General features: G+C 48.8%; 1 protein-coding gene and 4 non-coding genes across 5 annotated transcripts in view; 3 read left to right on the top strand and 2 right to left on the bottom strand.

Moving 5' to 3' along the window:
* The first annotated feature begins 282 nt into the window (after nucleotides 1–282).
* On the top strand, nucleotides 283–355 carry TRNAR-ACG (transfer RNA arginine (anticodon ACG)). Its single transcript has one exon. It is a non-coding gene; the product is annotated as a tRNA-Arg (tRNA).
* A 1,069-nt stretch (nucleotides 356–1,424) lies between these two features.
* TRNAR-ACG (transfer RNA arginine (anticodon ACG)) lies at nucleotides 1,425–1,497 on the bottom strand. The gene has a single exon. It is a non-coding gene; the product is annotated as a tRNA-Arg (tRNA).
* Nucleotides 1,498–1,925: 428 nt separating this feature from the next.
* Nucleotides 1,926–2,018, top strand: TRNAY-GUA (transfer RNA tyrosine (anticodon GUA)). The gene is made up of 2 exons: nucleotides 1,926–1,962; nucleotides 1,983–2,018. It is a non-coding gene; the product is annotated as a tRNA-Tyr (tRNA).
* A 4,483-nt stretch (nucleotides 2,019–6,501) lies between these two features.
* Nucleotides 6,502–6,574, bottom strand: TRNAR-ACG (transfer RNA arginine (anticodon ACG)). The gene has a single exon. It is a non-coding gene; the product is annotated as a tRNA-Arg (tRNA).
* A 14,857-nt stretch (nucleotides 6,575–21,431) lies between these two features.
* TRIM55 (tripartite motif containing 55) overlaps nucleotides 21,432–25,978 on the top strand; it is a 41,248-nt gene continuing 36,701 nt past the window's right edge. The window contains exons 1-2 of the mRNA XM_026115213.2: nucleotides 21,432–21,639; nucleotides 22,344–22,516. Of these exons, the coding sequence (XP_025970998.1) occupies nucleotides 21,451–21,639; nucleotides 22,344–22,516 (362 nt within the window). The 5' untranslated portion in view covers nucleotides 21,432–21,450. The remainder of the gene's footprint in view (nucleotides 21,640–22,343; nucleotides 22,517–25,978) is intronic.

Raw genomic sequence — 25,978 nt, 5'->3', positions numbered from 1 at the left:
CACTACCTGTCGCATGCGCAAGGCGCGCGGCTCTCCGGCGACAATCAGCCCTCCGCGGGGCTCGCAGAGCGGCGGCCGCTGCCGCTGGCGCCCGGGCGGGGCCGGGTCTCCGGGGCGCTCCCTGCCGGCGGGGCGGGCCGCGTCGCGGGGGAGCTTCTGTCTCGGGGCGGCACTGGAGGACCTGGAGCCCCAGCGGGGAGGACGCGAGGGTCTATTGGGGCGGTAGCACTGCATGGGGAGATGGTGGTATAGACCAGAAGCAGAGAAAAGCTTCCCCGTGCGGGGCCAGTGGCGCAATGGATAACGCGTCTGACTACGGATCAGAAGATTGTAGGTTCGACTCCTGCCTGGCTCGCATGTTTTTCTCTTTTCTCGCCATTACCCGTGTATTTCACACAAACATACGCGTATGTATTTTCAAACCTCACACATATACGCATTTTTTATTCCGAGTTTACGACTTAACACCATTTATATGCACGTCATTGGATTATTGTGTCCTCCAAAGCAACAATGATACCATTAGATAACATATACCACCCGCTGGGTTTAAACTTTTCAGACAATTCCAATATGCATTTCTTCAAACGCATTAACTGCTCTAATAAATGAACAGCATTAATACACCAATAAATAAATGGGAAAAAATCTTTTAGCCACTAGCAGAGGAATGATACTCATCTTTGGCCTGGTACAGTATGGTTAGTCTTACGAATAACATTTCATGCAAAACAGCAATGAGGTCTCTCAAACCAGCGTGCAGAATAAAGAACACAATTTTTATAGTGATTTTGCACTAGTCTTGAGAATTACAAGAGCATCTTTGTTGCCCAAGACAAAAGTACGTCGTTCTGCAAAAATGTATTTTTGACATACAAGAAGTGCGTGCAGTACTTAAAGAATGACCTGCAGCAAGAGGAGTGAGTAGGGGATCCTCAGTAGTCGGGTTTGAGAATGCTCCACAGATGAACGTTCGCGGATTTTAATAGAAGTTTACTACAAAACTTGGTTCATATTGAACAAGCTCCACTGTTATCAATAACCTACTTTGCTCGTTAGCAAAAGCTGTTAATCTGTCTGGAATCACTGTCCTTCATTTTCTCTCAGCTGCTTTAGCGGATGGTGCAAGGGTGCTTTTGGAAAAGGGGAAGTATTTGGGCTGCGCGCGCCGAAAGTTTTCTTTAAAGTTTGACCTTTCTCTGACGCCCGCACTAGGAAGACCAAGGGCGGGGCGGAGGGAACAGGCTGGTTTGAATTTTTGTCTAGACTGAATTTAGTCTTTTGAAAAGGGTGAAGAAAATTGCACGCCACCTATATCACGGAAAGGTGGTAAAAAACGCTTTGCAAGTAAGCACCGATGGGGGAAGGGGGACACGAAAGCGGAAGAAAAAGCTGCGGGACGAAGCTGACGGGAAAAAAAAACCCGAGCCAGGCAGGAGTCGAACCTACAATCTTCTGATCCGTAGTCAGACGCGTTATCCATTGCGCCACTGGCCCCAGCCGCAAAGAAAGGCTGAGCCACCGCCCCCTGACGGAGCCTCCCGCGCGGGGTGGGGCGGATGCACAACCGACAGCAGCCGGCGCCGGGCAGGCCGCGGGGCCACACGCCCCAGCGCAGCCGGGCGGGCAAAGGCTGCGCGGCGACGGGGGGAGGCGAGACGGCCAGGCGGAGCGGAGCAGCCCGCGCCCGCTGGCGCGGCCCGGCCGCCTCCGGCCGACCAGCCGCGCGCCGTTGCGGGATGGGGGGGCGGTGGGGCCGCGCGGTGGGGGGGGGGGGGGGTAGACGCGCCGCACGCATGCGCAGAGGGCTACGGCCGCAGGTCTCCGCGACACAACCGGCACTGCCGTTGCTAGAGCGCATGCACAGAAGTATGCAGGGCGCCGGGCTGGAGCTTGGGCAGCCGCGGGGCGGGGGTGGGCAGGTCCCTTCGATAGCTCAGCTGGTAGAGCGGAGGACTGTAGAGGTTCTGTCTGCTGCGGGAATCCTTAGGTCGCTGGTTCGATTCCGGCTCGAAGGAGACGTTAGTTTTCTTTCTTTTTCCCCTTCCTGTGCGTGAGGATTTTGATTTTTCATCTTCCTAAAACTCAAGTTACTGACCGCGCAATGCGGGTGGCTCGGGAAGCCGCGGCTCACGGTGGCTGCCCGGCTGCCCTGTGCTCGGCAGGCAGCGCCTGCGGAGGGGCTCCCCAGCTCCGCTGGTGGGGAAAGCGCCCTGCGCTCTTCACGCCCTGCCTTGCAACGTGCCAGGATGCTTCCTAAAGCCTGCACAGTCCGCGTTGTCATAGAAACATCCAGTTCTGCCAAAAAGACACCTGTCAATCAGGCATTGACAAACGGCCCTTGGTGGCCTAGTGCAATTGCATTGCTATATATAGCCAAGTATCTTATTTTTATTACAGTTAATTTATAGCATTTGAATAACATGGTACATTCAAATGGAGCTTTAAAAATAAATACTCAAGCTATATATATGACTACAATTCTAAAATGCTGAATTTCTTTGCGAGCTTCAGTAAAGCTTTTCCTTCCCTATGGACGAATGCGCTGCCCAGGTGCGTCGAGGGCAGGTACCGCACCCGCTTTTGAACTGCCGGGGGGAAACTTGGCCCGGGACATTAGAGAGGGGATGGAAATAAGCAGAGTTTCCTCAGGAGCGACTTGGACTGTCTCTTCTCCTCTGGACATGTGACTTGGTACGGGAGCCTGTATGGCGCATGAACGAGACGAGACCTCTGCTGGGGCAGCTAGGGAAAGCGAAGGTAAGGGGGCTGGCGTTCAGCAAGGTGCTGAGGCCCATTTTAACCAGTAAAGGAAGGTTATAGGAAGGCAATGCGATTTTCAGACCAAGCCAGACCGAAGCCTCCCTGGTGGTATAGCTTGTCCTTACCGCACACAGCTATGCTCGTACTCTTTGCAAAGGAAGCATGCAAGGATGGGGTTGCCTTGCGGCATGAGGGAAAGCAGATTTAGGGGGGGCGCACCTGTGCTTCCAGATGCAGCAGCAGCGTGTGCTCCCCATGGGAGCAGGCCTGTCTCCTCTAGTAGCTCCAGCTTTGTGTAGTCTATTCCCACCTTCTGGGGTTTTTCCCTTCCCCTTTACTTGTTCGCTGCTGGTGTCACTCAGGTGTGTGAACACAAGCAGATGTGACGATCTGAAGCAAGGACTTTGCTTTGAGCCAGCTGAGAGGGTTTGGTCCTCTGCTTGGGGAGGGAATGGGTCCTCCCCTCCCTCAGAGATGCAGCTGCCCTCTTCTTCGCAGATGAGCTTCATTGCCTTTCCCTGGGTTACCTTTTGTTTGAAAAGTGATGAGGACATTGGGGAGCATTTGTGCGATCAGTAAAAGCAGAAAAAAAACATAAGCAGAAGGATATTTTAGGAAAAAAGTGAACTTGGCTAAGCTGCCACAGTCTCATGGTTTGTGAGACATTACACTACAGGGCCAGAAGCCTTATTTGGGAATGAGCAACTTTTCTGAATAAACTATTTGGGAGGCATTATAAAGCCCTCAGTAATGCACGCATGTGTGTACACGCATAAAAAAGCAGCTACACGTGCAGAAGCCCTTTCTTTTCACCGTGGTATATTCATCCCCAATGGGCAGGTTCAAAGTTAGCTCAGTGCAAAAAATTAGAAGGAAAACGGGGATTTTTAACATGGAAATAAATGACGTCTCCTCTTTGTCTCTCAAAAAACTACCATCAGGACAATATTTCCAGCACTGAAAAAATGTTCCACAGAGAGGTGACTTCTTAGGAGTAAACACTGAAATCCACGTTGTAGCTGCACTTTTGGAATTACTTTTTTATCTTCCATAATCATAATGTATGTATTTGGTGTTCTCCTATTTGGAGCCAAAGCACATGCAGGTCTGACTCATTCGTGGTCAGTTTTGTCCAGTCTCCTTCGATGGTTCACCGGATCGCACAGAGGGGCCATGGGCTCCCTTCCCATAATGATCCTCACGTCACCAGGTCAGTTCTGGCTCCAAAGAGTCTCCCTCTCATTTTGCACGCGGCTTTACGCTGTGCCAGATAACCCTGACTGCAGCGAGCCCTGTTGTGAGCAGCCCGCTGGACGGAGCTGGGTAAAAGCACTCGGAGGGCTCTTCCTTACCTCGCGGTGGCAGAGACGATGTGCAGTCGTGGGTTTTAGTGGCATTGGGGAGCGGCACAGGTGATGTCCTGGGAGAAGGTGGTGCGGTGGAAAAGGGCACGGGAACGCTTTGTGCAGAAGGGATTTAACTCGGATGGCCATGGGCTGGCTTAGCATGGGGTAGCTAATGGGACTGACACTTCGATTTGCTTTTTTTCCTGTCTTCTACTGTATTGCCATCCTCTCTCCTTTCTCCCTCATGTCCCCTTTCTCATTACAGGTGCTCTGTGGTGTGCAAAAAAGCATGCTTGACAATGATGCCTGGCTTGGAAAGAGTAAACTTGCTGCTAGCCAGCCAAGTCTGCTTGTGCAGTAGGGGGAGAAAGGAATTTTTATCCTTCAGAAGAACTGAGAATGAGTCTTCTCTGTGCAAGAGTCTGTTTTTCTGGGATAAATTTTGCATTTAAGTGCAAGGAAGGCCCACTGTCTGTGGGAACAATAAAAGCAAGGAAATTATAATCAGGGAATTTGAGCAGATATATCAAGCTCAGCAGAAGTCAAGCCTACTCACCTCTGATCTTACGCATTGCACCACTGGCTGCAGCCAGCGCATGCGCGCACACACACACCCCCCCTTTCTCCTTCCACCATGGTGCAGTGCACCCTGTTAGGAAGTGTCTCAGGAGAAACCCAGGCCTGAAAAGCCTGCCTAACAGGAACCAGGGGCGTCCTAGCTAGCAGAAAATGAGGAAAGGCGTCCATTTCCTTGGGGGTCCATATATAGACATACCCGTTTGCACACACTAGCAATCGAATCTGAAGTTCTTAGTCCCAAAAAAGCACCTCTTTGCTAGGCTCCAGTGTGGGACAGGGCACAGTGGGACAGAGCACCGATTCCCTCCAGGACTACAGGACTGATTTTTGCTTGGTTAAGAGTTATCCTTCCATATATAGATTTCTATGCTCCTACTTTTTGAAGAAATTCATGCACACGCCTCCATTCCTTTCCATTCATTCCGTGGTGCCCCTTTTTTTCTATTCCTACAGGATAGTTCACAAAATAAAAGCTCACCCAGCATCTCTTCTGGTCAAGGGACTGTTTCCTTTCCTCTGCTATCTTGCAAGCTGACTTCTTGACCAGTTTGAGACAAGACTTTTTTTCCTCTTCTACCCAGAAGGTATTGACATGTGTGCCTTTCTGCATAAATGCATGTTCAACCTTTAGTGAAAAGGAAGAGAGAGGAAAATAAAAAAGAAGTACAAAAGAATGAAAGCCTGGGCAGGGGGGGACAGACAGAAAATACAAGTATTGATCTCAGGACTTAACATGTGCTAAGCAACTGTTCTAGCTCTTGAGCTATTTCCCTATTATATAAATGTAACTGTTTGATCCCGCTTCTGTCTCGCATATTTCAACGTACTAAATGCTTTCTACTACAATGCCTGTATCTAGAATGGCTGGATAGTAGTGTAGCTTGCTAAAGGCTTTTATACTTCATTTAGGAGAAGCTATCAGAGACTTGTAAATGCTTAATTATTTCTTTATCTGGTTTCCAGCAAGAGCCAAAAAAGAGCTCTGTGCATTTATCCTATTTAATCTTTTGTACCAGATTTGTCACTAAATAACAGAAGGATGCTATAGATTATAAAAGCCTGTTCATAAGATACCTCACTAGTACAGTGAGAGTGAGGTGGGCAGGCAAACAGATGGGTAAGGGGTTGTTACATAGTCTGTCAGGTACCGGAGGGGACACCTGCTCCAACAAGGAGAAAATTCTCAGCTCCAGCATTGTAAGAAAAGGTTTAATTTTTAAATCCTTTTTGGGGCATGCACAGAAGTACCCATTTCCTAATCTACTGCATGTGCAACGCTTAACTGATTTGGCTGGGGATATGAGGCTTGCTGGTTTAACGTCTACCAAGCTTGCATTTGCTCACTCAAGCCCAGTTTCTGTTTCTGCCCCAACAAGTTCTCCCAGACTCTCTCCTCCCTCTTCACACCTCCGCAGGGCCCAAGTCCTGCATATACACCCAGACCGGTCTGCAGCCTTTCCCAGCGGTCACCCTGTGCCCTCGGCTAACGCAGCCTGCGGTTAAGGGCTTTAACTCCCGGCCTCGCCATGCCATGAACGCAGGGAAAGCATCTGCTTTGGTGCCCGAGGGGCCGGCTTGGCGTCTCCTCTGGGAGCAGGAACCAGCGCTGGCCCCGGCCCAGAAGGTGCAACCCGGGCTGCAGGGGCACAGCGGGGTGGCTGCAGCAGGGCCCCTGCCAGGGAAGCAACTGAATGGATAGAGTCATTTGGTTAAGCATGTAAGAGGTGAGGGAGACCCACGCCTCCAGTTTTCCAGCCTTTTTCCCCCTTTGCCCTGCCTTTTGCAGGCCGGGAAGGGGCAAAAAGCACTGGGGCGAGCCAGGCAGGAGTCGAACCTACAGTCTTCTGATCCGTAGTCAGACGCGTTATCCATTGCGCCACTGGCCCCGGTCGCTGGGGGCGGCGCGGGTCCTGTTGGGCTGCGCCGCAGGGACCCTCCCCCCGGAGGCGGGTGGCCGAAGTGGGGGGAGCAGCAGGGCTGCCGGGCAGGGCTCGGGGTTGCGGCCCCTGTCTGCTGTGCCTCTGACACTGCTCCCACCCCAACCTCTGCTGGGTTTTTGTTCTCGAGGAAAAACTGAAATTCTCCAGCAGAAGGTGGCAGCTGTGCAGTGAAAATCCCACTTTCCCCGTGGGCTCCAGGTCCCAGCCTGCACCCTATCTGATGTTGCTGCACCGTGAGAAAGTGCTCTGCAACCACAGGCTGGGAACAAGTCGCATCATGTCAGCTGCCACAACACTTGCGCCGAAAGAAAAGAAAATTGTAATACCATACAATTTGCAAACGGGAGTTGTGTCATGCTGCTTTGCTCCCAAACTCTGTGCCCACACCCCCTCGAGCAGGATCCCCTGCATGCCGCAGGCGAGCTCCTGCTGTCCAGCAGAGCCTTTCTGCTCTGGCTGCATCTAGGGAATTCCTCCTGTTGGGAGAAGGATGACATGATCTGCCCACACTTCCACAACGCTGTAGCAGAACAGCCCTGTAGACATCACCCCACACTTGGTCAGACCTCCGCAGAAGGACCAGAGAGAGGGAGACAGGCAGAGGCCCCCAGAGCTGAGGCGGCGTGGCGCAGAGCTGATCCATTCAGGGGACAGGGCTGGCTCTGAGGTACCAAGATAGCGTCGGCACCTTGCCATTTAGTATAATTCAGACTCCACCGTCATATTGATACCTCCCCCATGCTAGATTAATGTGCAAACGTTAGTTCCTGTCTCGAGCTCTGACCTTCTCTTGGTCCATACTCCTTATTCTATTTCTACAGCTCAGATGTCAGGGATAATTCTCTTTCTGACTGTCAAGATGGACTTTACCTTTGAATCCATACAAAGCACGACGTTGGAGAACCTCCAGAAGGAGAAAGGAGATCAATGCTGCAGTAGCCGTGGTCTTGGTCACTTGTCACACTCGATGCAAGTAACAACAGCCCAGATCTTGTTCTCCATTTTCCTTGTCAGTCAGGTCCAAAGTATGTTTTGCTTTTCCATGGCGAGACAGGGAACACCTCACAGTTTAATTACATTTTGGATTCACTCTTGGAACCTTTTGGTGACACTTGCTGCCTTCGTTTCTGAGCCCTTTGCTGCCCTTACCACAGCCAAACATGTGGGCCCATTGCTGATAGCAACCTGTGTGCCAGCAAGCTGCTGAGCTGTTTCCTGTGACAGCCTTTGATCGCCTTTGGACTTCTGGCTGGACAGCTGTCAGGCTTTCATAAACAGGTCTGTATTGAAGAGAGCCCAGCTACTGGAAAAAAACTGTGTGTGTATGAGTGTTGCCTGCTATGGGCAGCTGGTTTGCAGGAGTATGCTATCTGGCCCTAGCTTAATTAGGCAAACAAAGCACAATTAGCAAGCCTTGGACATTAGGGAGCATGGGAAAAAATGAATGGCTCTTTTTCCTCTTCCTTAGGAGTAGGAGAGGATTCATGTCATCCGCTGCCAGGGAAAATGTCAGGAGCTGTTGGAGACAGACATTAATCACCACAACCCCACTTGAACATGCATTGCTACCATGCCTCCCCAGCAGCGGTGGTTTTGCCTGACTATTCTGCATTACAATAGGCAGAGGCATCAAGGTGAGATGAAGCAGGACTGATCCCTCAGAAAAGAGTTGATTTAGTTTCACCTTTCACAAGCAAATACATGTTAATTTGTTATTGCTCCTTCCTTCAAACCAGCGTGACACCTTGATCTTCCTGGTGTCTCTTTCTCTCTTTTGTTATTACTTTGGACCATTCATCTGGCAGAGGGAAGACCAACATGCTCGCACCCTGGGGCACGTTTTCTGGCACCAGCTGTGTCACCACCCCAGCGGTGTCCACCTTCTCCCGCACAATCAGGCTTATAGCTGTTTCCACACTGGTCCCAAGTCCGAGGTGAGATAGTTTCACAGCAGCGGCATACCTGACATCAAGAATGCATCCAACTGAAAATGCCTCAAAACTATTCCCCTGCACACAAGTCTGGGTCCCAGCCGTCAGGCCCCTTTCCCTTCACAGTGCAAACCTCTCCTTTTCTGCCCAGCCTAGCAGCCAAAATGGACACGTTATGAAGAAGGGAAAGTGGCTAAAACCACTGAGCAGAGGTCCAAAACAACTGATTCATTGCCTCAGCTTCTCCCAGCCATACCCAAACACCACCAGAGGCTGTGGTTCTCACCGCTGGGCACCCCTGGGGCTCCCGCACATGGTGATGCTGCTCGGCACCTCGTCTTCTCTGAAGACATGGGGCAGCTGGCCAACAAGACTATCACTCAGGCCAATATGCGGGAGGGCCTTCAACTCAGCCTGCTCCTCGCAGCGGGAGGTCCTCTCCTTCCAGCAGGTGTATGAGCAGATGAGGTGAGAGCTTTTGGCTTGACTTGCTCATGAGCCCTCCTGCAAGTCCATCAGCACATCTTTGGGATGCTGTGATATTAAGTACTGGATAACAGAAAGGACATTGAGAGCAAAGGTTGAAAAGAAGATGAGCCAGCTGAACAGTGTGTTGCTCCAAAGTGAGGAGGTCTTGCTTCTCTTCCCCTCCTCACCCCCTCACCGCCACACGACTTGCCCTTTTCCTGCTCTGGTGGTCCGTGGATGCCACCCTGATCTGAATCACCTGGCTAACCCAGCAAGGAAGCAGATAATTTTCTAACAAAAGGTGAGTTGAACCGGCTGAGCTACCGGGTGCGTGCAACAGGACTGGATCATGCAGCCAGGCAGTGCGGGGAAGGAGAGAGGCACTGTCCCTCCTGTCCTGGCAGCAGGGAACAGCCAAGCAGCTCAGTCACTTGCGGTTACCGGTGAAAACACAACCTGATGGAGGGTCACACTGGGACAGCAAAGTCGAGGACATGGAGTGGGAGCAGGACAGTGGGGCTGGGGATTAAGGGTAAAAAGTGGAGACTATCCAGTTGGGGAGAGGTAAACTGATGTCTGTCTCCAGAGACATCTCGCTGCTGAGCTGTTATTTCCATCCTCTTTTCTTTCTCCTTCTTGCTTTCCTCGTTCTTTGCAGGTACTATAAGACGGGCAGTGAAGACTAGGCCAGGTTGCTCCTGCTTTGCCTGAAGCCCTGAGGGGAGCACTTCCTTCGTAAGCAGAGACTTGCAAATAGCTCCTGCTTTGCAGAGGGGTTTTAGTTTGTTTTCCCTGTATTAAGCATGAAAAAACAAAGTGAATGAAAGGGGGTGAGCATGCCCAAATGAGTGGCAGGCATATAATAACAGGAAAAATGTAAGTATACAAAGAAATTTGCAGAGGTTGGGATAGCATCTTTTTCCATTTGGGCAGCTAGGACTTGCGCCTACTTTTGTAGTCAGACATGTTATCTGTTGCATGTCTGGGCCGGGCAGTATAGCGGGGTCACATATTTACACGGATATCCCAGGCATGTTACCCCTGCTGCAATAATGAGACAAAGAATGATGTTAGAAAAGGTTAGTTTCTCAAATTTCCCTGCACCTCTAATAGAAGATCCAGCCCAGGCTGCCACACAAAGCCAGCAATTCGGGAAGCTGGGCCCCCGCAGAGGGTGGCAGGGCGCCGAGGCAGGCCTGAGCCGGGAATCAGTATCCAAGGCAGAAAACATCCTCGTGCTCAGAGGAAACTGGAGTCAGAAGTCAGGCTAGTGGCCATGGGGGGAGTGAATACGGGTATGAAGAGCTGGAAATGGGAGGGAATGATAGGATGTGATGTGCAGCTAGGGAAAAAGATATGTGTGTGAAAGCATGCTGCAGAGCCTACTCTTTGGTGTCCACTTGTCTTCCTTTGATAGCTCACGTGGTAGTGAGATAGACTGCAGATTTACTGTCTTTGTGAACTTTAGGTTGCTGGTTTAAATTCTGGCTGAAGGGGAGCTTCTCTCTTTTTTCTTTTTCCTTGCTCAACACATGGACTTTTACCAAACCATAAATCCTGCAACAAACTCCTCCAAAGCCCTCGGGACCCAGGTCTGCTCCAGTTCTTCATGCCAGCCAGCCTTCCTGGTTGCTCCCTATATCTAGAAGACATTTCTACCCTCCTGGCTATTGCCTGTCCAGCTGGCCCCTGCAGCTGAGGTAGGGCTCACTCGGTAATGCTGCGGATATCAGGGAGAACAAGCTAGCAAACTAGAGAACTTGCAAGGTGCCCCAAGCTCTATGTGGAGATTTGCCACATCCTTTGGCAAGGAACAAGTGATTAGTATCCAATTACACTGAAATCATACTTAATTCAAGACAGGTTAAGACAAAATGCAAATAAAAACATTTACTCATAGCTGCCAAAGTAGATAAACTCAGAAAAGAGGTAGGTGGAGAAGTGAGAGAAAACCAAGCTTCAGTTACTTACTTTGAAGATCAAATCAGCCAGGCCGTTCTCTCATATCCAGGCATTTTGCCGTAGGCTGCCCTGACACCATGGGTAGCAGAGAGCCTCTCTTCCTCCACACCTTGTACCTCAGGCTGTGTTGATCAAGAAGCATTTCCTCATGGGGAAACACGGTACCTCTTATGTCTAATTTCCCCCTGAAAAACAAATTCTTCCCTTCCAGGGAGGTCCAGTGGTTTAACTGGGAAGTCCTCCTATTTCCACCCCATCCAGGAGACAAGCTGGCCTTTCCTCTTAGCAAAAATAAGAATGATTTCATTCCTTTAGCATTACCTGGCCAATTAGCAATACCTTGGCTCAAATGCTAAGCAAGAGAGCTATCATGGGAAAGGCATTGACTTGATACCTGAATGCCCCAATTTTTTTTTTTAACTTCTTGTTCTGTTGTAACATAAACATCTCTTCTTTGCCCTGCTTGCCATCATTATGCCTGTGGGCATACGGCAAAGTGCGTGTGCCCAGTCAGCCTTGTTTTGGAGCAGAATGCCTCATTTCGAGCTCGTGCTGGAATCAGGAGAGGGGAGCAGCATCTGCCGAGCGACCTCATGTATGAACTACACAGAGAGACCCTTTGGCCAGCCTGAGACACAATTTCCTCTCTAAACAGGAGGGAAATGGTGCAGACACATTTCTGCACAACTCCTGCAGTGTGTGGGGGCAGAGGGAGAGATGTGAAGACAAACAACAGTCAAGAACTAGGGAGCTGGGGTGTTGATCCCACTGTCACACGCTAAATGGACATGCTTCCAGTAGAAATGGTCTTCGGCCATATTTTCTCTGCTCCCTTTTGCAGTATTGCAACTTTCACTCCCACCCCTACCTTTTTCCATCTTAGCACTCAAGTTCAAATCCTTTCCCTGTTCTCCAGGAGGCCAGAATAGCCTTGATGTTGAACAAAAGATCACTGTGCAAATTAGGCAAGCCCATTTGCAGGGGCCAGGAGGCTGGAAACAGCACGTTGTTTGGAAACAGCTTCCTGCTCTTCAACTGGTCCCATTCAAATGCTTTATTTCTTAATTTCCAGGCTGATACAGCCTATGAGGGTCAGCGTAAAGAACAATTCACACTGAAACATGTTAATAAGTCCCTAGTGGGAGGATGGGAAGGTTGTCACCTTCTTCAAGGCAAGGAACTGATAACTGTCTGGGTGACACCTGACTTTATCAAGAGTCGTTTTTACTTCCCTGGAAGTGAACTAAGGCTGACTTCCACTCCTGGGAGTGAACAGCCAGTCTGAATACATTTTGGATTAAAGTCTTCCATGAGCCCAAGAAACTGGCTATGAGACCTAACATATCAGGAGCACCCCCATGAATGCAACCTGAGATATGTTATGCAGAAACAACTGTTAAGGAAGCAGTGTACCCTTTCGGGGTAATCCCCTGTGAACCAGCTGGTGACAGGTGAGAAATCTTGCTGTTTGAGATGGAGGGTAAGGGTTGGAGCCTGTTTAATGTCTTTTAAGTATTCCACAAATATTATCTATTTTGGATGTCATGAATAACAGCTTTAATTTGCATTTTCCCTTCATTTGGCCTCAGGGTTAGTGGCTGCTAACAGACATTGCTCACTGAAGGCTGTGGTGACCCTGTGGCCACCTAACTCATACCTGGGCTCTTGTCATGTTCTCCAGAGTGTTCAAAGGATATCCATGTTAGCTCCATTTTAGCTGCAGGAGCAAGGTGTTCAGCGAGTACCTAGAGGTCAGTAATGATAGAGGCATCCTCTGCTGACGGAGGTAACCAGGAAAATCCTGTCTGCCATGGAATAAGAGATTGCCTCCAGGCTTGACTCCTGAAGGTCCTCAAGGTGTCCGTCAGGGAGGTTGGATGAAAAGCCCTGTGATGATCAAAAGCCTTCCTCCCCACCCCAACACCCCTCTCCTTTGAGCTGGAATTGAGTCAGTGACCCAGGATTACTCTGAAAACATCTATAGTTCTTCCCCTTACAAGCTGAGCTGTCAAAGGAAGAGACAGACATTTTCTGAGAATAACTCTGGCCTGGTTCTCGCAGCAGCCCAAGTCCAGGGAGGGCAAGTGCAGGCACACTGCACTGGGGAATGAGGAACCGAGGCCAAAAAGGTATCCTTAGTATGGATCTCTGCACAGTGATGTTGCTGCAAAGCTATCGCCTCTCTGGGAAGCACTTTGTAACAGCGATTAGGGACAGAAATAGCACCAGGGCCACACTGTGTAGGTAACTGGAAGAGATGTGATTTGTAGTTGGCTCATATATAAATCTAATTGCCCCTCTAATATTTGCATCACACAGTCTTTGCAATTATGAGAAACAGCAGAAATTCACTATGTGCTGCTCCAGCTGGTCACCTCCCAAGATTTCCCTCAACCGAGATCCTCCACAGACCTCCAAAGGGACACAGCCACTTTGCCAACTGCTAAAGCAAAAATCAGGGAAATCCAGTCCCACTGCATTAGAAAAGCAGAGACACTAAGTGATGGGAGGAGGCAAAACTAGCAAGAGGCAGCTCCATCAAAGGACTGAATTTGCACCACCACTTCCTTCTCGCAGAGCACATGCCCCTGGTCACAGCACTGCTGCCACTCTGCATCAAACAGGCCACCTCACTTTGCCCACCAGCACAGACCCTTCCTCGATGGTCTGAGAGCTGGGGAAGTCACACGGGAACACATCAGGACTGGGGAACAGCAGGACTGTTATTCTTGCACACAGTGAATGCACAGTAAGTCAAAACCACACTCTTCTTCTTTCCTGTCACCTACTTCAGAAATCAGCTCTAGTCCTAGAATCCGTTTTGGTTTTGAAACTAAAGATTAAAAAAAGCTATGCTTCACTAGCAGTGCAACTCTGAATGTTGTGATAACAAAACCGCACAGATCGATTCCCTCACTATGACTCTTATATGGGTCCCGCACTCTGCTTCACCATCACAGCCCAGCCCTCCTCTGCATCCCCCACATTTCTGTCCCCCTTATCAGAGGGGTGACTGTGGCAGGGAATACAGAGGCTGTGCAGCATTTAAAGCGGTGGTAGGACGAGGGAGGTCAGGCTTCTCACAGCAGCGCTCCTTCCTTCCTACAGCATGCCATAGCTGAGCTACTGACAGCTGGGGTCACCAGAAGCCACCGTCAGGGCTGGGGACAGGTTGTGCTTGGCTGGATAAGGGGGGGGGGGCACAATTTTGGGGAGGAAGAAAACTGCAAACTCTTTATCTTCTTCCCAGATAACTGGTGACATTATTGTAATAAGTCTCTTGCCATGAACTGTTCGTTCACACTGCCCATCCCTGACTGCACGGGACTTCACAGTGAGAGCACTGTATCCTCAAGCAGCCCAACCTTAGTTTTCCATGCAAAGCACGAATTTTACTGCAAAGCCACCCCTTCAGTGGCAAGGTCAAAGCTTCTGAAGAGGCACCAGCTATCTAATTTGTTCTGTGGCCAGAAGACTTACTGTCTGCACTTTCTTTTCTTTGCATTCCCTAAACTCAGCCAAAAAAGCTGACTCCCCGGGAACAACTACAGCTTGGTAGGAGAGGGGGACGACGCTCTGCGTGCAAACACAGGCCTGCATATTTGAGATGATTCCTGAAGTGCTAATTCAAAAGGACGTTAATCTAATATACTGCCGCTTGATACAATGACACAGCTTTAAAGGGTGTTTGTTCGATTCCTGCCTGGCTTGAATGCATCTTTTCCCATCGTTGTTGTCCCTGCAAACATCTCTACCTGCCATCTCATGCATCACAAGGCTCACACAGGGGAGTGGGGGAAGAGCTTGGCCAGTGTCTGTCCGAAAGAGGACCTCGGTGTTCTAACCTGACTTTCAAAAGAAAAAAGGCATTGGCACTCAGAAATGAATAGTCATGCTGATTTTGCTATACACTGAAAGACTATTTACAAAGCACAGGAATATATGAAAGGAAAAAGAAAGAAGTTTGAAATATAGCAGGAAAAAAAAGCTAAAGGATGGAAGTATCACCCCTATCACCACTTAGCACTACATGCTGAGTGGGTACTCTACCAGCTCCACTAATTTGTTGCTGTGTGAAAGCCTCCCTGCCACCACACCTTATATTTTTGTTTAAGTGGTATAGCACAATGGTCAATCCTTGATCTTCCAGCACTAAATCTCTACTTTGTCCTGGAGGAATGACCCTCAAGACAAGGAGGGGTGAAAATATAACAGACAGACCTAAGCATTGTCCTGGAGAAAAATACCCCGCACTCCCCCACTCTGCCAGCTGAGCTTGGAGGGAACATACGGAAATAGCATCAAGAGCGGCTGATGTTGAGCTGACCAAGGCTGTGGAGAAATGTGACACTGGGGCAGGGCTGTATCTCTGCGAAGTGATGAGCTGACACCAGCTGAGAAGCCTGAACTGGATTTGTGCTGCAAAACGCAAATCATCTCTATGGAACATCACTCTCGTTTCATAACAACAAAGCTGAGGGTTTGGAGCAGGGAGGCTTTGAAGTGAAGCACTACGACTATTTAAGAGCAGAGCAGAAATGTGACCTGTTTCCTCATCAAAATCCCCACTGCTAAAACTCTCTGCAATCTACTTTTCCTAATCTCCAACATGCTTGAAAAGCCTCCATACCACTTCCACGTCTGTGCTGCCTGTGTCCAGCCCCGCTGTCACAACATCAGCTCATCCTCTATTAACCCAGCACCAAATACCTATTCCATAAAATTTCCCAAAATTCCAAAATATTCCAAAAATTTCAATTCCATAAAATATTCCAAAAGTTCTGTAAAATGCAAGAACAGCTCAGGGAGGAGCCAGTCATTCCTTCTTCTTAGGTAACAGGGGAGATGGTCAGTGACGGTTTACAAACTGGCTCCCAGTGCTGTGCTGTTTTAATAAGCAAAGTAGAGGGGAAATGGTCAAGGCTGTGTTTGCAAAGCAAGGGACTGTGCTTTAATAGTAGAGCACTTGCTCGCTCACTTTCCAAGAGGAAGCAGGACCCCTTCTTGTGTTCTCCCATTTTTCTAACTGGCTTTATTTATATCTTTTCATCCTTTTCCTTCGTGTCTCCTTCTCACTGCAGGGCCTCTTGGTGTGTGCCAAAGCGGGGGGGAGGTGTCTCTTCCCCATGCTGTGGTTTGGATATACTTTTATGCTTTGCATGTGAGATTTAGATCTCTTTCTAGCAGTAAGTTGGCGAGGGACAAAGATACACAAAAGGGGATGTGGGTTTGGGAATCCTGAAAGCAAAACCTTTGGGTTTGTACAGTTGTGTTTGACTCGGGGAGAAACCGAACCAGGAATGTCATGTGTGTTAGTCCACAGCACTCTTCATTTCATCTCTGGACAAGCTGTTGTACGAATGGGTGCGTTTCTGAAATAACTGCTCGGGTAACTACCATAAGCATATACGTGACAGGCAAACACCAAGACACTCACATTCATGAGATATAACCTTTCTTGTTTGTCTCTTCTACGGTGCAGTCATCCCTGGTAGCCTGACTTTTCAAGCTCACAGATTTTGAGAATACAGATAATTAAAGTGAAGGTGATAAATGCTTGGTCTTAATTACAGTTCAGGTTTCCTCTACATCCCTAAGAGAGACAGCCTGGCCACCATTCCTAATCCTGATCTCAAGCACAGGGAGAAACCAGGACTTTCTGTTGGCAGGCAGGCAGGCAGTTCCTGTGTCCCCCAGAGCCAGGTGCCATTCAGGTTCGAGCTGGACCGCGGCTCCTCCACTCCAGAAAGTGCAACTGCCCTTCTCCCAAGTAGGCAGCCGGGAGCTGCGGCACGACGGCTCGGTGTCCAGCTGGGAGCAGAGCCCCGATGCGTGGAGGTGACTCCCCGTCGGAGCTCATCCACTGCAGGGGGAGCTCTCAGGCTCTCCCTGGCTTGGAGTCTTTTAATCTGAATCTTTGAGAATTGTCCGCTATCATTTACGTTGGTACTGCTTATGAGTTTGGGACAAATGCAGTATGCTATTTCATCTGGCCTTTTATCCCATGTTTCTGGCTGTTTGTTGCAAACCATGGGAGCCCCTTGAGACAGGTTGGTGTCCATCCCCTACTCAAAAGAAAAGGGCAGAAAGTAGCCCTCTGGCTGGTCTCTGTAGCCTGTCCCACAGATCCCACGCTCCGGCAGATTTCATGTGCTTCCAATGATTCACCTTTAGAAATGCTTTAGGCTTATCCCTGCTGCTTAGATTTTATGCATGCAAAAGCAAATTTCAGGTCGTGTTATTACCTCCTGTCCTGGTCCCTGTTTGCCTGGAGAACTGAAACTGTCTCTTTCACATTGTTTAGAGGGTCTCCAAACACTGACCACGTACTGCCTGGCATCGTGTATAGGGTGTGCAAAGACTAATGTGTAGGTTGAGTGTAAAATGTCAGTCTCAAAAGGCAACAGGTTCTGAAAGCATTTGTCTTTGTTGCAAAGCCTCCCTTCTGCTGTGTAAATTGACTTACGTATGTCAAAGGGTAATTTCAGTACTCACCGAGTGATGTTCAGTGATCACAATAAAACCATAAAATGCAAGATGCTGTTTGCAGTTTGCACGTGTATAAGCAGGAGGGCTTCAACTTATAGTTGGCTGATTTGCTTAATAAGTCATTGCGAAGCTAAGTGCAGTCTGGGTTTCAGCGACATGCCTGCCATAGGTGAGCTCCTTGTGGAAGGCCCCTGGGTGAGGGCTGCAAGGGGAGGTGGGTGACTCCCGCTTGCCTTAGGAGTGCGGGGAGCCGCTGGGCAAAGGCAGCTGGAGAGAGTTGTCGATCCCTTTAGCCCTTTTTGGGCTAAAAGGTGGCGAGGCAGTGGGGTAAGGCCAGACTCTGGCTCTGCCTTTGTCGCTGCAGAGGGGGCAGCCAGGCCGGTCGCGGTCTCCGTGCGGGAAACGACACTTATGCAGAGGAGGTGCTCGTGCTGCCCGGTCTATGTGCTTGTAAAACCAGAAAGTTGTGTCTCTGCTGCGCTTTGTGGCAAGAGAAGTTATGCAGCAGTTGTCCCCTGGCAAAAATACACTATTTTCCTTTCGTTTTGCCTTAATGGAAGATTTTTTTATGGCTGACACATGAGAGCTTTATAACGTTAGTTCAAGATAAGAGGTTGCAGAGGGGAATTCTCTGAATGCAAAACCCAGGGATGTCATAACAGCACCGAAACCTGACCCTAGACATGGCTCAACCTCTCCTTCCTCCTTCAAATCCCTCTCCTAAATCCAGCGCCTTACAGACAGCCTTCGAGGCTCTCCAAGCCTTCATTCCACAGCCCTCAAGTTGTCCTCCATTGTAAAAATAGAGGAGTTAAAATCAGTGTCTATAAAAACAAGCATATCTAAAGGGACTAGTCTTCTGGTTGGCTCATCAAAAGCAGATAACATTCCCGGGCAAGCTATACTAGCAAAAATACACAGTAAAAAATTCCTGTAACCTTCTCAGTGATAGCTGACATCCAGAGTTTCTGCCGGGGGAGCGGAGGCAGAGCCAGCCCTCTGGCTGGCAGGTCGGTCAGCCGAGAGATGGCTTCGCTGGGCTCTTTTGAGGTGGAAAGTTAGACTGCTGGTGGCCTTCCCTCGCCGGTCTGAAGGGTGAGGAAGGGAAGGGGGTTTCCCTGGGTAATGGAGAGACAACGGGGAGGGAGGGTGGCCAGGGAGAGACAGGAAGGTGCCAGGCTCTCCTGATGCAAGCCCTTCAAGCCCCCCAAATTGCCCTTGCTCTGGGCAGTTTTACCGCACTAGTATGAAGCTCAGCTTCCCTGGTCCTTCTCATCCAGCCTTCCCCCACGTGGCTGAGCCCCTGCGTTTCTTTACCTAGCAGCCAGTGCTATGGTTTGTTGTACTTTGACAGAAAAAAACTTGCACTAATTTTTCACTTGTCTAAACTACATACTCCTGCCAGAAAAATATTTTAGTTCAGGCCTGGCTGCAGAAGGGGGTTCAGCTTGTTTCGCCAGATCCTTCTCACAATTCTGCCGTTTATTGTCTGTTCCATATTACTGTGCTTCAGCACTTGTAAAGGGAGAAAAATAGCAGCAGACTCTCTGAAATATGCTTCCGACTTGACTAAACTCATCTGACTGAAAATGTGCAGAAAGCCATCTTCTTTTCCTCCTTGCTTTTTCACCATCTGATACCCTTTGCCTTGGACATCAGTAGCAGCCTGTTGCTAGAAGACCGTTGAGGGTGACCACAAGTAAGTGCATTTGTACCAGAACTGCAGCCCAGGTGCACACTACACCTTCAGAGGGGCCTTAGTTCCTTGCGTGAATACCTGCACCGCAAACACAAACCCTCTAGCTTTTTCCTCTGACTCGAATGCCCTGTTTTATACACCATTGCATGCAGATGTTTTTACACATTGACATTTTAACCTTCAGCTTTTTTGTCAGAATTTCACCAGTTCTGTCTCTGCTGTAGCCTGGAAGCGTCAGTCCCGTTGTGCGAGGACAGCTTCCCTGATCTGAGTCTTATTAAAGGAGGTCTTGATGTGGAAGGGCCAGCTGATTCAGAGTTAGGAGGGCTGGAATGAGGCATTCAAATGCCTCTAGGCACTAGAGTCACCTCTGACCTGGCCACAAAGGGGAGGGAAAGAAGAGAAATATCTTCTTGCTGCTGCCAAGAAAGTTTCCCACCCTCCCCTGCCAAAAACCCCAGCTGTCCGTGGCTCAGCTGCCAAAGCAGCCTTTCCTGTGCAGCTTCGGAGGGCTTGTCTACATCAGGGAACTGAACCAAAGCTGCGATTTCAAACCAGCTTAACTAAACTATTACGAACTTTCTTAGGAAAGCAGGACTTCAGAAAAAAAATGTATATGTATATCGCTTCTGATAAATGTGTGGGTTTATATGGGCGAAATTCTGGCTCAGTGAGCTGCGAATGGGGACAGGATTTCACCCAAACACTTAAAAAAGTATGCAAGGCATTGAAAATCAGAAGTTGTCAAGAACACACTGAATTTAATGTGATTCCTTGTCATTGCCTGCAGAGAGTATTACTCATTTTCATGTGGAAATCAATCAGAACCTTCACTTTTAAATTTCCCTGAGCTGCAAAGTTTCCAGCCTGGTGCTGCATACAGGTGAAGGGCCCTGCTTTGGAAGTGGGGTCTCTCCTTCCCCAGCATGCACAGGTGAGTCACTCAGCCGCTGTATAGCACGTTTCATAGGCAAGCACTTTATGGTCATTCATTAACAAAAATGTGAAAGCTTTCTACAAGACACTTAACAGAGAAAGTATTACAGCTATTGATTAAAATAGAAGATAAGATACTGATTGCATGTACAGTATACTAGCAAAGTGATTTTATACAGTACATGTGGGGACTTTGGCTTAAATCTGAGGATGAGATATTTATTGCTCGTACAGTTGTGTGATAAATTATTGGCAAGTAGAAGCACAGATGGCTTTCCCTTAAGATCAGGCATCACATGCCATAAATTATCTGGGAAATTGTCATTTTAAAAATAACTCTAGAACAAGTGCCAAGCTGAGAGGCATATCAGTGTCTAATAAACAGATATAAACACAGCAGTGCCCACAACTAAAATGTATGTGGATTCAACTGTGGCTAGAAAGAGCATATACAATTAGTACCTATTCTCTAGCAGTACGAATTAAAGCTTTTCATACTGTATTTCTTCTGTCTCCCTCTAATCAGGAGATTCATATTGTGTTTTTTTGGTGCATATTTAAGCTGCTGCAGAATTAATGGAGTGAATAGACATGCTAGATTCTTACATTACGGTTCCTAAAAAAAAAAAATCACACCAGAAGAAAGTTAAGTGCAGTTACAGGCAGGCAATTTTTTAACTGGTTTTCAAGGTGGTGACATGCGTAAGCCCTGAACTATGTGAGCCCATAAGCAGCTACTGCTTCTGTTGTCTTCTCCAGGAATGGCACGTGCTTCGCACCTGAGCAGCTCCAGCTCTTGGCGCGTGCTAAAACATACCGCCAGTTATTGGTATCTGGCAAAGGTGGCTGTTTGCGCAAAACAGCGCGTTTATTCGGCTGTAATGAATGGCTGGGCAGATGGGGGCAGCAATACCCGGCAGCATTTCCCTGCTCTTCCCCGGCAAGCACCACCGTGTCATTGGTGGCCCCGCGGCTTCCTCCACCGGGCAAAGATAAGGGGGAAGCCGATGGCGCTGGCTTATCGCAAGGGGTAGAGGCTGTCGCTGAGCAGATCCAGGGCCGACTGCCCCGCGTGTGGCAGGAATGCGACTCCCGCGGCCCTGCCGTCTGTCAGCTGTCCGAGTCCGTCCTCACCTCGCTCGCTTATATGGGCACGGCGCAGCGACACCGGGTGACGTCGGGGTGCTAAAAACAGCCCCGGGTCCCTGCAGCCCCTTGCTTGAGCAATGTCCCCCGGCGAGAGCGGCGTGGCGAGCGGCTGAGCGCACCGGAGCCTTGGATTTATTTCAAGGAAAATTAACCCGGAAACTGGTCAGCAGTGCCGTGATCCTGAGCGTATGCCCCTGGAAAAGCTAGGCATGAGCACCTCTCTGAACTACAAGTCCTTTTCCAAAGAGCAGCAAACCATGGATAACTTGGAAAAGCAACTGATTTGCCCTATCTGCTTAGAGATGTTTACAAAGCCTGTGGTCATCCTGCCCTGTCAGCACAACCTGTGCAGAAAATGTGCCAGCGACATTTTCCAGGTAGGTTCATTCCAGCAAAAGCTTCTTCCGTAGGTACAAGTAGTACTTGTCTAAATGAATGGAAAAGCACAATTTCGCTTGTGTTTGATTTGATTGCTGTTAGTAGCTGGTAAGGCTGGAGCCAGTGGTTTAAAGCATAAGCAGAAGTCGCACTTAGGAAACGTCCCCAAGGTCTGGCCTCCTCGGAGTTCAGGCAGTGCTTGCACCAATATGAGCTGCTACCTGTTAGCTGTGGAGGAACCGCTGTACACGTGAATGGGGGAACCAGCCCTTCGTCCCGTAGTCACTAGATGTTTTTCTGGTGCTTGCTTATTGGAACTACCCCCTCGCTGCGCATATTTACCAAGGGTTTGCTACAGACTTGTTTTTGTTCAGGTTTTTGTTCTTTGAAAGAGCTGTGTGTCTCCGGCATGGCTTGTTGCGGTGCTGTGAGCCTTGTGTGCGATGGCTTCAGCTCCTTCTTCCATTGCACTTTGTAATCTGTGAATGGGCTTTGGATGGCTTGACCTTGGAGGTGGGGGGAAGAAGAGGGGAGAGAGAGAGAGAGAATTGCACTGATTGCAGCGGATATTGGTCTGACGTGAGCCAGGCACTGTGGAGGATGCCCTGTGCTCCAAGAGCGGAGGCTGTTGTCAAAGCACAGCATTTTGGTAAAGTTTTGCATGGCCTTACTCACCTCTTCTTGTCCTGCTTGGCAAGAACAGGCCTCGAACCCATACCTGCCAACCAGGGGCGGCACCACGGTGGCTTCGGGAGGTCGCTTCCGCTGTCCTTCCTGCAGACATGAGGTGGTCCTCGACCGGCACGGCGTGTACGGGCTGCAGAGGAACCTCCTGGTGGAAAACATCATCGACATATACAAGCAGGAGTCCACAAGGTAACAAGGAAATTTGTACCCTTGAAAGAAGTTGTGCCACAGAAACAGACACAGCTTAGGACACTATGGTGTCCTTCTGGTCTTTCCATTTGTCAGATATGAGGTTTATTTACTTATTTTATCTCTTGGCAGTATGGCAATGGATTCTGCTGCTATGCATGCCTGTGTGTTTGCTGTGCAATGAAGTCAGCTTTCACTTATTGAGTATAGAAAGCAGTACCCAAATAGATGTTGAATTTTCCTGCTTCCACTTATAGAAGAGGATTGTGCCATCCTTACCCACATGAGCAGGACTTACATGTGCAAGCAAAGCTCTTGAAGTCGGCATAGTTATTCACATAAATAAGGAAAAAATAGCTAGGATCACATCATTCATTTTATGAACTTCAGATGAGCGCATCTGTATTTAATCTGTGTGTTCTCATGCTACAGAGGGGAAAAAGGTTTCAAATCTCATCAGAAAATCCTGAGGAACAGACAGAGCAAACAACAAGATAGCCGAATTAGACGCAGGAGATATCCTGCATCGAAATATCAAATCACAGTTCAGTAAAAAATCTCTGCTCCTGACAGCTTGGGATGTGACCTCATGAAATTAAGTCTTATTTAGAACTCTGTATAAGAGAAGGAATAGCCAGAAATAATCACGTATCAGTGCTGCGTGGCAGCGTACAAGAATCACAGAGCAGAGGAATGGGTTAGTCCTATAACGTAAGACTGCTCCTGAACATCAATTGCTAGAAGTGGATTTGTAACCCATCCAGCAGTGGAACACTGTTACGTCCTTGTCTCTCTTGCTGTGGGAAAGCTCAGGCGCACACCAGCACCATGGGGAGGGCACTAGGGGGGGAAGCTAAACCTGGTCCCAGGCCGTCAAGCAAGCAACTCCCTAACCAAGGACAAGGGCCTCTTGTCACCGGTGTGGTGGTGTATTGCAAGGTGTTTTGTACACCTTGCCCTGCCTGAAGGAAGACGTAGTCCTGGCCACGCTCCCTGACAGTCTCCCCACTCCCCCAGTAAGGAGCTGGGTATTGCAGGATAGTGGTGGCAACAGGTTCACTGGAGCAGATGGACACAACCAGCCGAGCCCAGCATCCTATGCCATGACTTCGGACGGCTTTGGGCACTCCTACCCGCTTCCCACAGGAGGTCACCTGCACAGAGGGGGTTTTGTAGCCCGGCTGTGCCTTTGGCTATTCTTGGTTGTCTGAACCCCGTTGGGGATTGTTGTAGCTGGACACAGCTTGGAGCTCCAAAACACCGGAGAGCACAAAGCTGGCTTAAAATTGTCCTTTCTGTTGCCCTTAGCATTCTATGCCAAGGGAAAGTCAGCTACCCCTGTGTCACTGATACCCAAATATTATTTTAGTCAGGAAAATCTCTGAGGAAATGAATCAGCAAAGCTACAATGCTGGATTTTGCTCTTGACCAAACAGGCTGGATATGTGTGTCTTCATGTCTGTCTTGTAATTTTTTTCAACTGTGAGTTGCATTTAATTTAAAAAAATGGAAATATGGCTCCTTTATTTCCATTTAGTTCATGGACAATTGGCACAAAATTCAGTTACATGGAAATGTAAGAGATCTGGCAGATTTTTTTTAAAAAACTCCACTAAAGTAAAATGCAACATGATGAATAAAAGGAAGGGGTAGAAAAAAATATATATATGAACACATCTTTCTTAGGTATTTGTCCAAAAGGTTTGTTTAATCTACTACAGTGCTTTTTTTTATTATTATTATTAATTATCAGGGTTACATAGCAGCAGCAATGATAACAGCATTATCTGAACTATTTGCCACTTCGTAGGCTTCAGCTGCTTATCGCCTTCTGCCTAGCATTCCTCAGGCACCCATGAGTGCGTGAGCAAGATCTGCCATCACTTTATCCTGCGTTGCTCCACTGAAACCAGAAAGTCAAGAGAAATCAAGTCTTCTCTGCTTCTTCCTTCTGTACCATTTTCTTTCAAAGTGAGGGTAAGGCTTTGGCAGAGGTACATAAGAAGAAGGGGGAGATATAACCTTTGCATCCTTCTTTCTTTCCAAGATGACCCTCCAAAATAGCAGCTCCTGTGACTTCCAGACAGGACCCTCTTCCCTCCTAGTCTTCCTGTGGATATAATTCACCATAAATGTGCATGTCAGAATGATGACAGCTCCCAGCTGCTTTTCACATGAACTTAGGAGAGTAAGATTAACTCGGATAGGGAGCAGGCTTTGTTTTCCATGTAGGCAAAAATCATTTATTCTGAAAATAGTTTTTTTAATTCAAGTTTTCTATTTGAATGAAGGGATTGATCTTTTGAAAATAAAAGCTAGGGCAGGAGCTGTGCCATCACATTGGAAGGCTCTGCCCAAACTTTCACATGCAGCCCCTGTTATTACTAACGACCACATCTTACGGTCTTTTTCACATTACTCATCATTTCCAGCCAATGACAACTTAGCTTGCTGCCCAATTTAGAATCTATTAACAACACAAGGGAAGAAATATTCAAGCAGGACGTGGCTGCTACAAAGCTTTAAAGGAGGGAAAGCATTGAACCCAGCGGAAATAGGGTTGACTAAAATATTAAACCAATGTTTGAAAGTCTCTAGACCACTGATTACCTGAACTTTCTGAGGAACTTCAGGGTGCCTGCTGGCAAAGGGTAACTGCAGGAGGCTGCAACTTCCAGCAAGCTCTAGCAGCCTCTAATGAGCTCTGTCAGCTCTTCTCCATCAAAGGGTGCTTTGAGCTTTTGTTCCAGCTGACTCCCAATTAGGGAAGGTCGAGCACCCTCTCTCCCTAGAGAGAGACCTATGTAAGTGCCAGGCCTAGAGTGCAGGGAACAGATGTAGAACTTTGTGCAGCAGAACTCCCTGCTGCTGAGGACAGAGGCTCCCTCTGCTGACCCAGCCTGCTGTCTGGGGAGGTTTGCTGCTTGCCAGAGGCTTGGAACCAGGATGTTATGGAGAGGCTGCTGAGGTTTGCTTGGCCCTCAGACGATTACCTCCCGCTGCTCCTCCGTGTGGGCACCAACAGTATGTCCAGAGGAGACCTGGGGCCTATCAAATGTGACTATGTGGCTCTGTGAGTGAGGACCAAGGGCGTGGGGGCCAGGCGGTGTCCTGCCAGTGAGGAAGACAGGCTTGGAGAGGAGTGGATGGATTCTGCTGGTCAACAAATGTTTGTGCAGCTGGTGTTGACAACAGGGATTCAGCTTGTATGACCGTGGGACTCTCTCCCTGAGTATCAGGGACTGCCAGGAAGAGATGAGATCCACTTGACCAAGTGGGCCAAAATGTCTTTGCCAACAGGCTCCCCAACCTGGTGAGGAGAGCTTTAAACTAGGAGCAACAGTAGGGAGGAGTGGGGGGTGATGACGATCCACAATCAAGTGAGGAAGTGATGGACCAGGATGGCAAGCAAAGGATGCAGGCAAGCGAGACCTTGTAATTAACAAAACAAGGCAGAAGGGG

The sequence above is a fragment of the Dromaius novaehollandiae genome, chromosome 2 (assembly GCF_036370855.1).
Source record: "Dromaius novaehollandiae isolate bDroNov1 chromosome 2, bDroNov1.hap1, whole genome shotgun sequence".
Classification (NCBI taxonomy): Eukaryota; Metazoa; Chordata; class Aves; order Casuariiformes; family Dromaiidae; genus Dromaius; species Dromaius novaehollandiae.
This window is presented reverse-complemented; position numbering and strand designations above follow the sequence as displayed.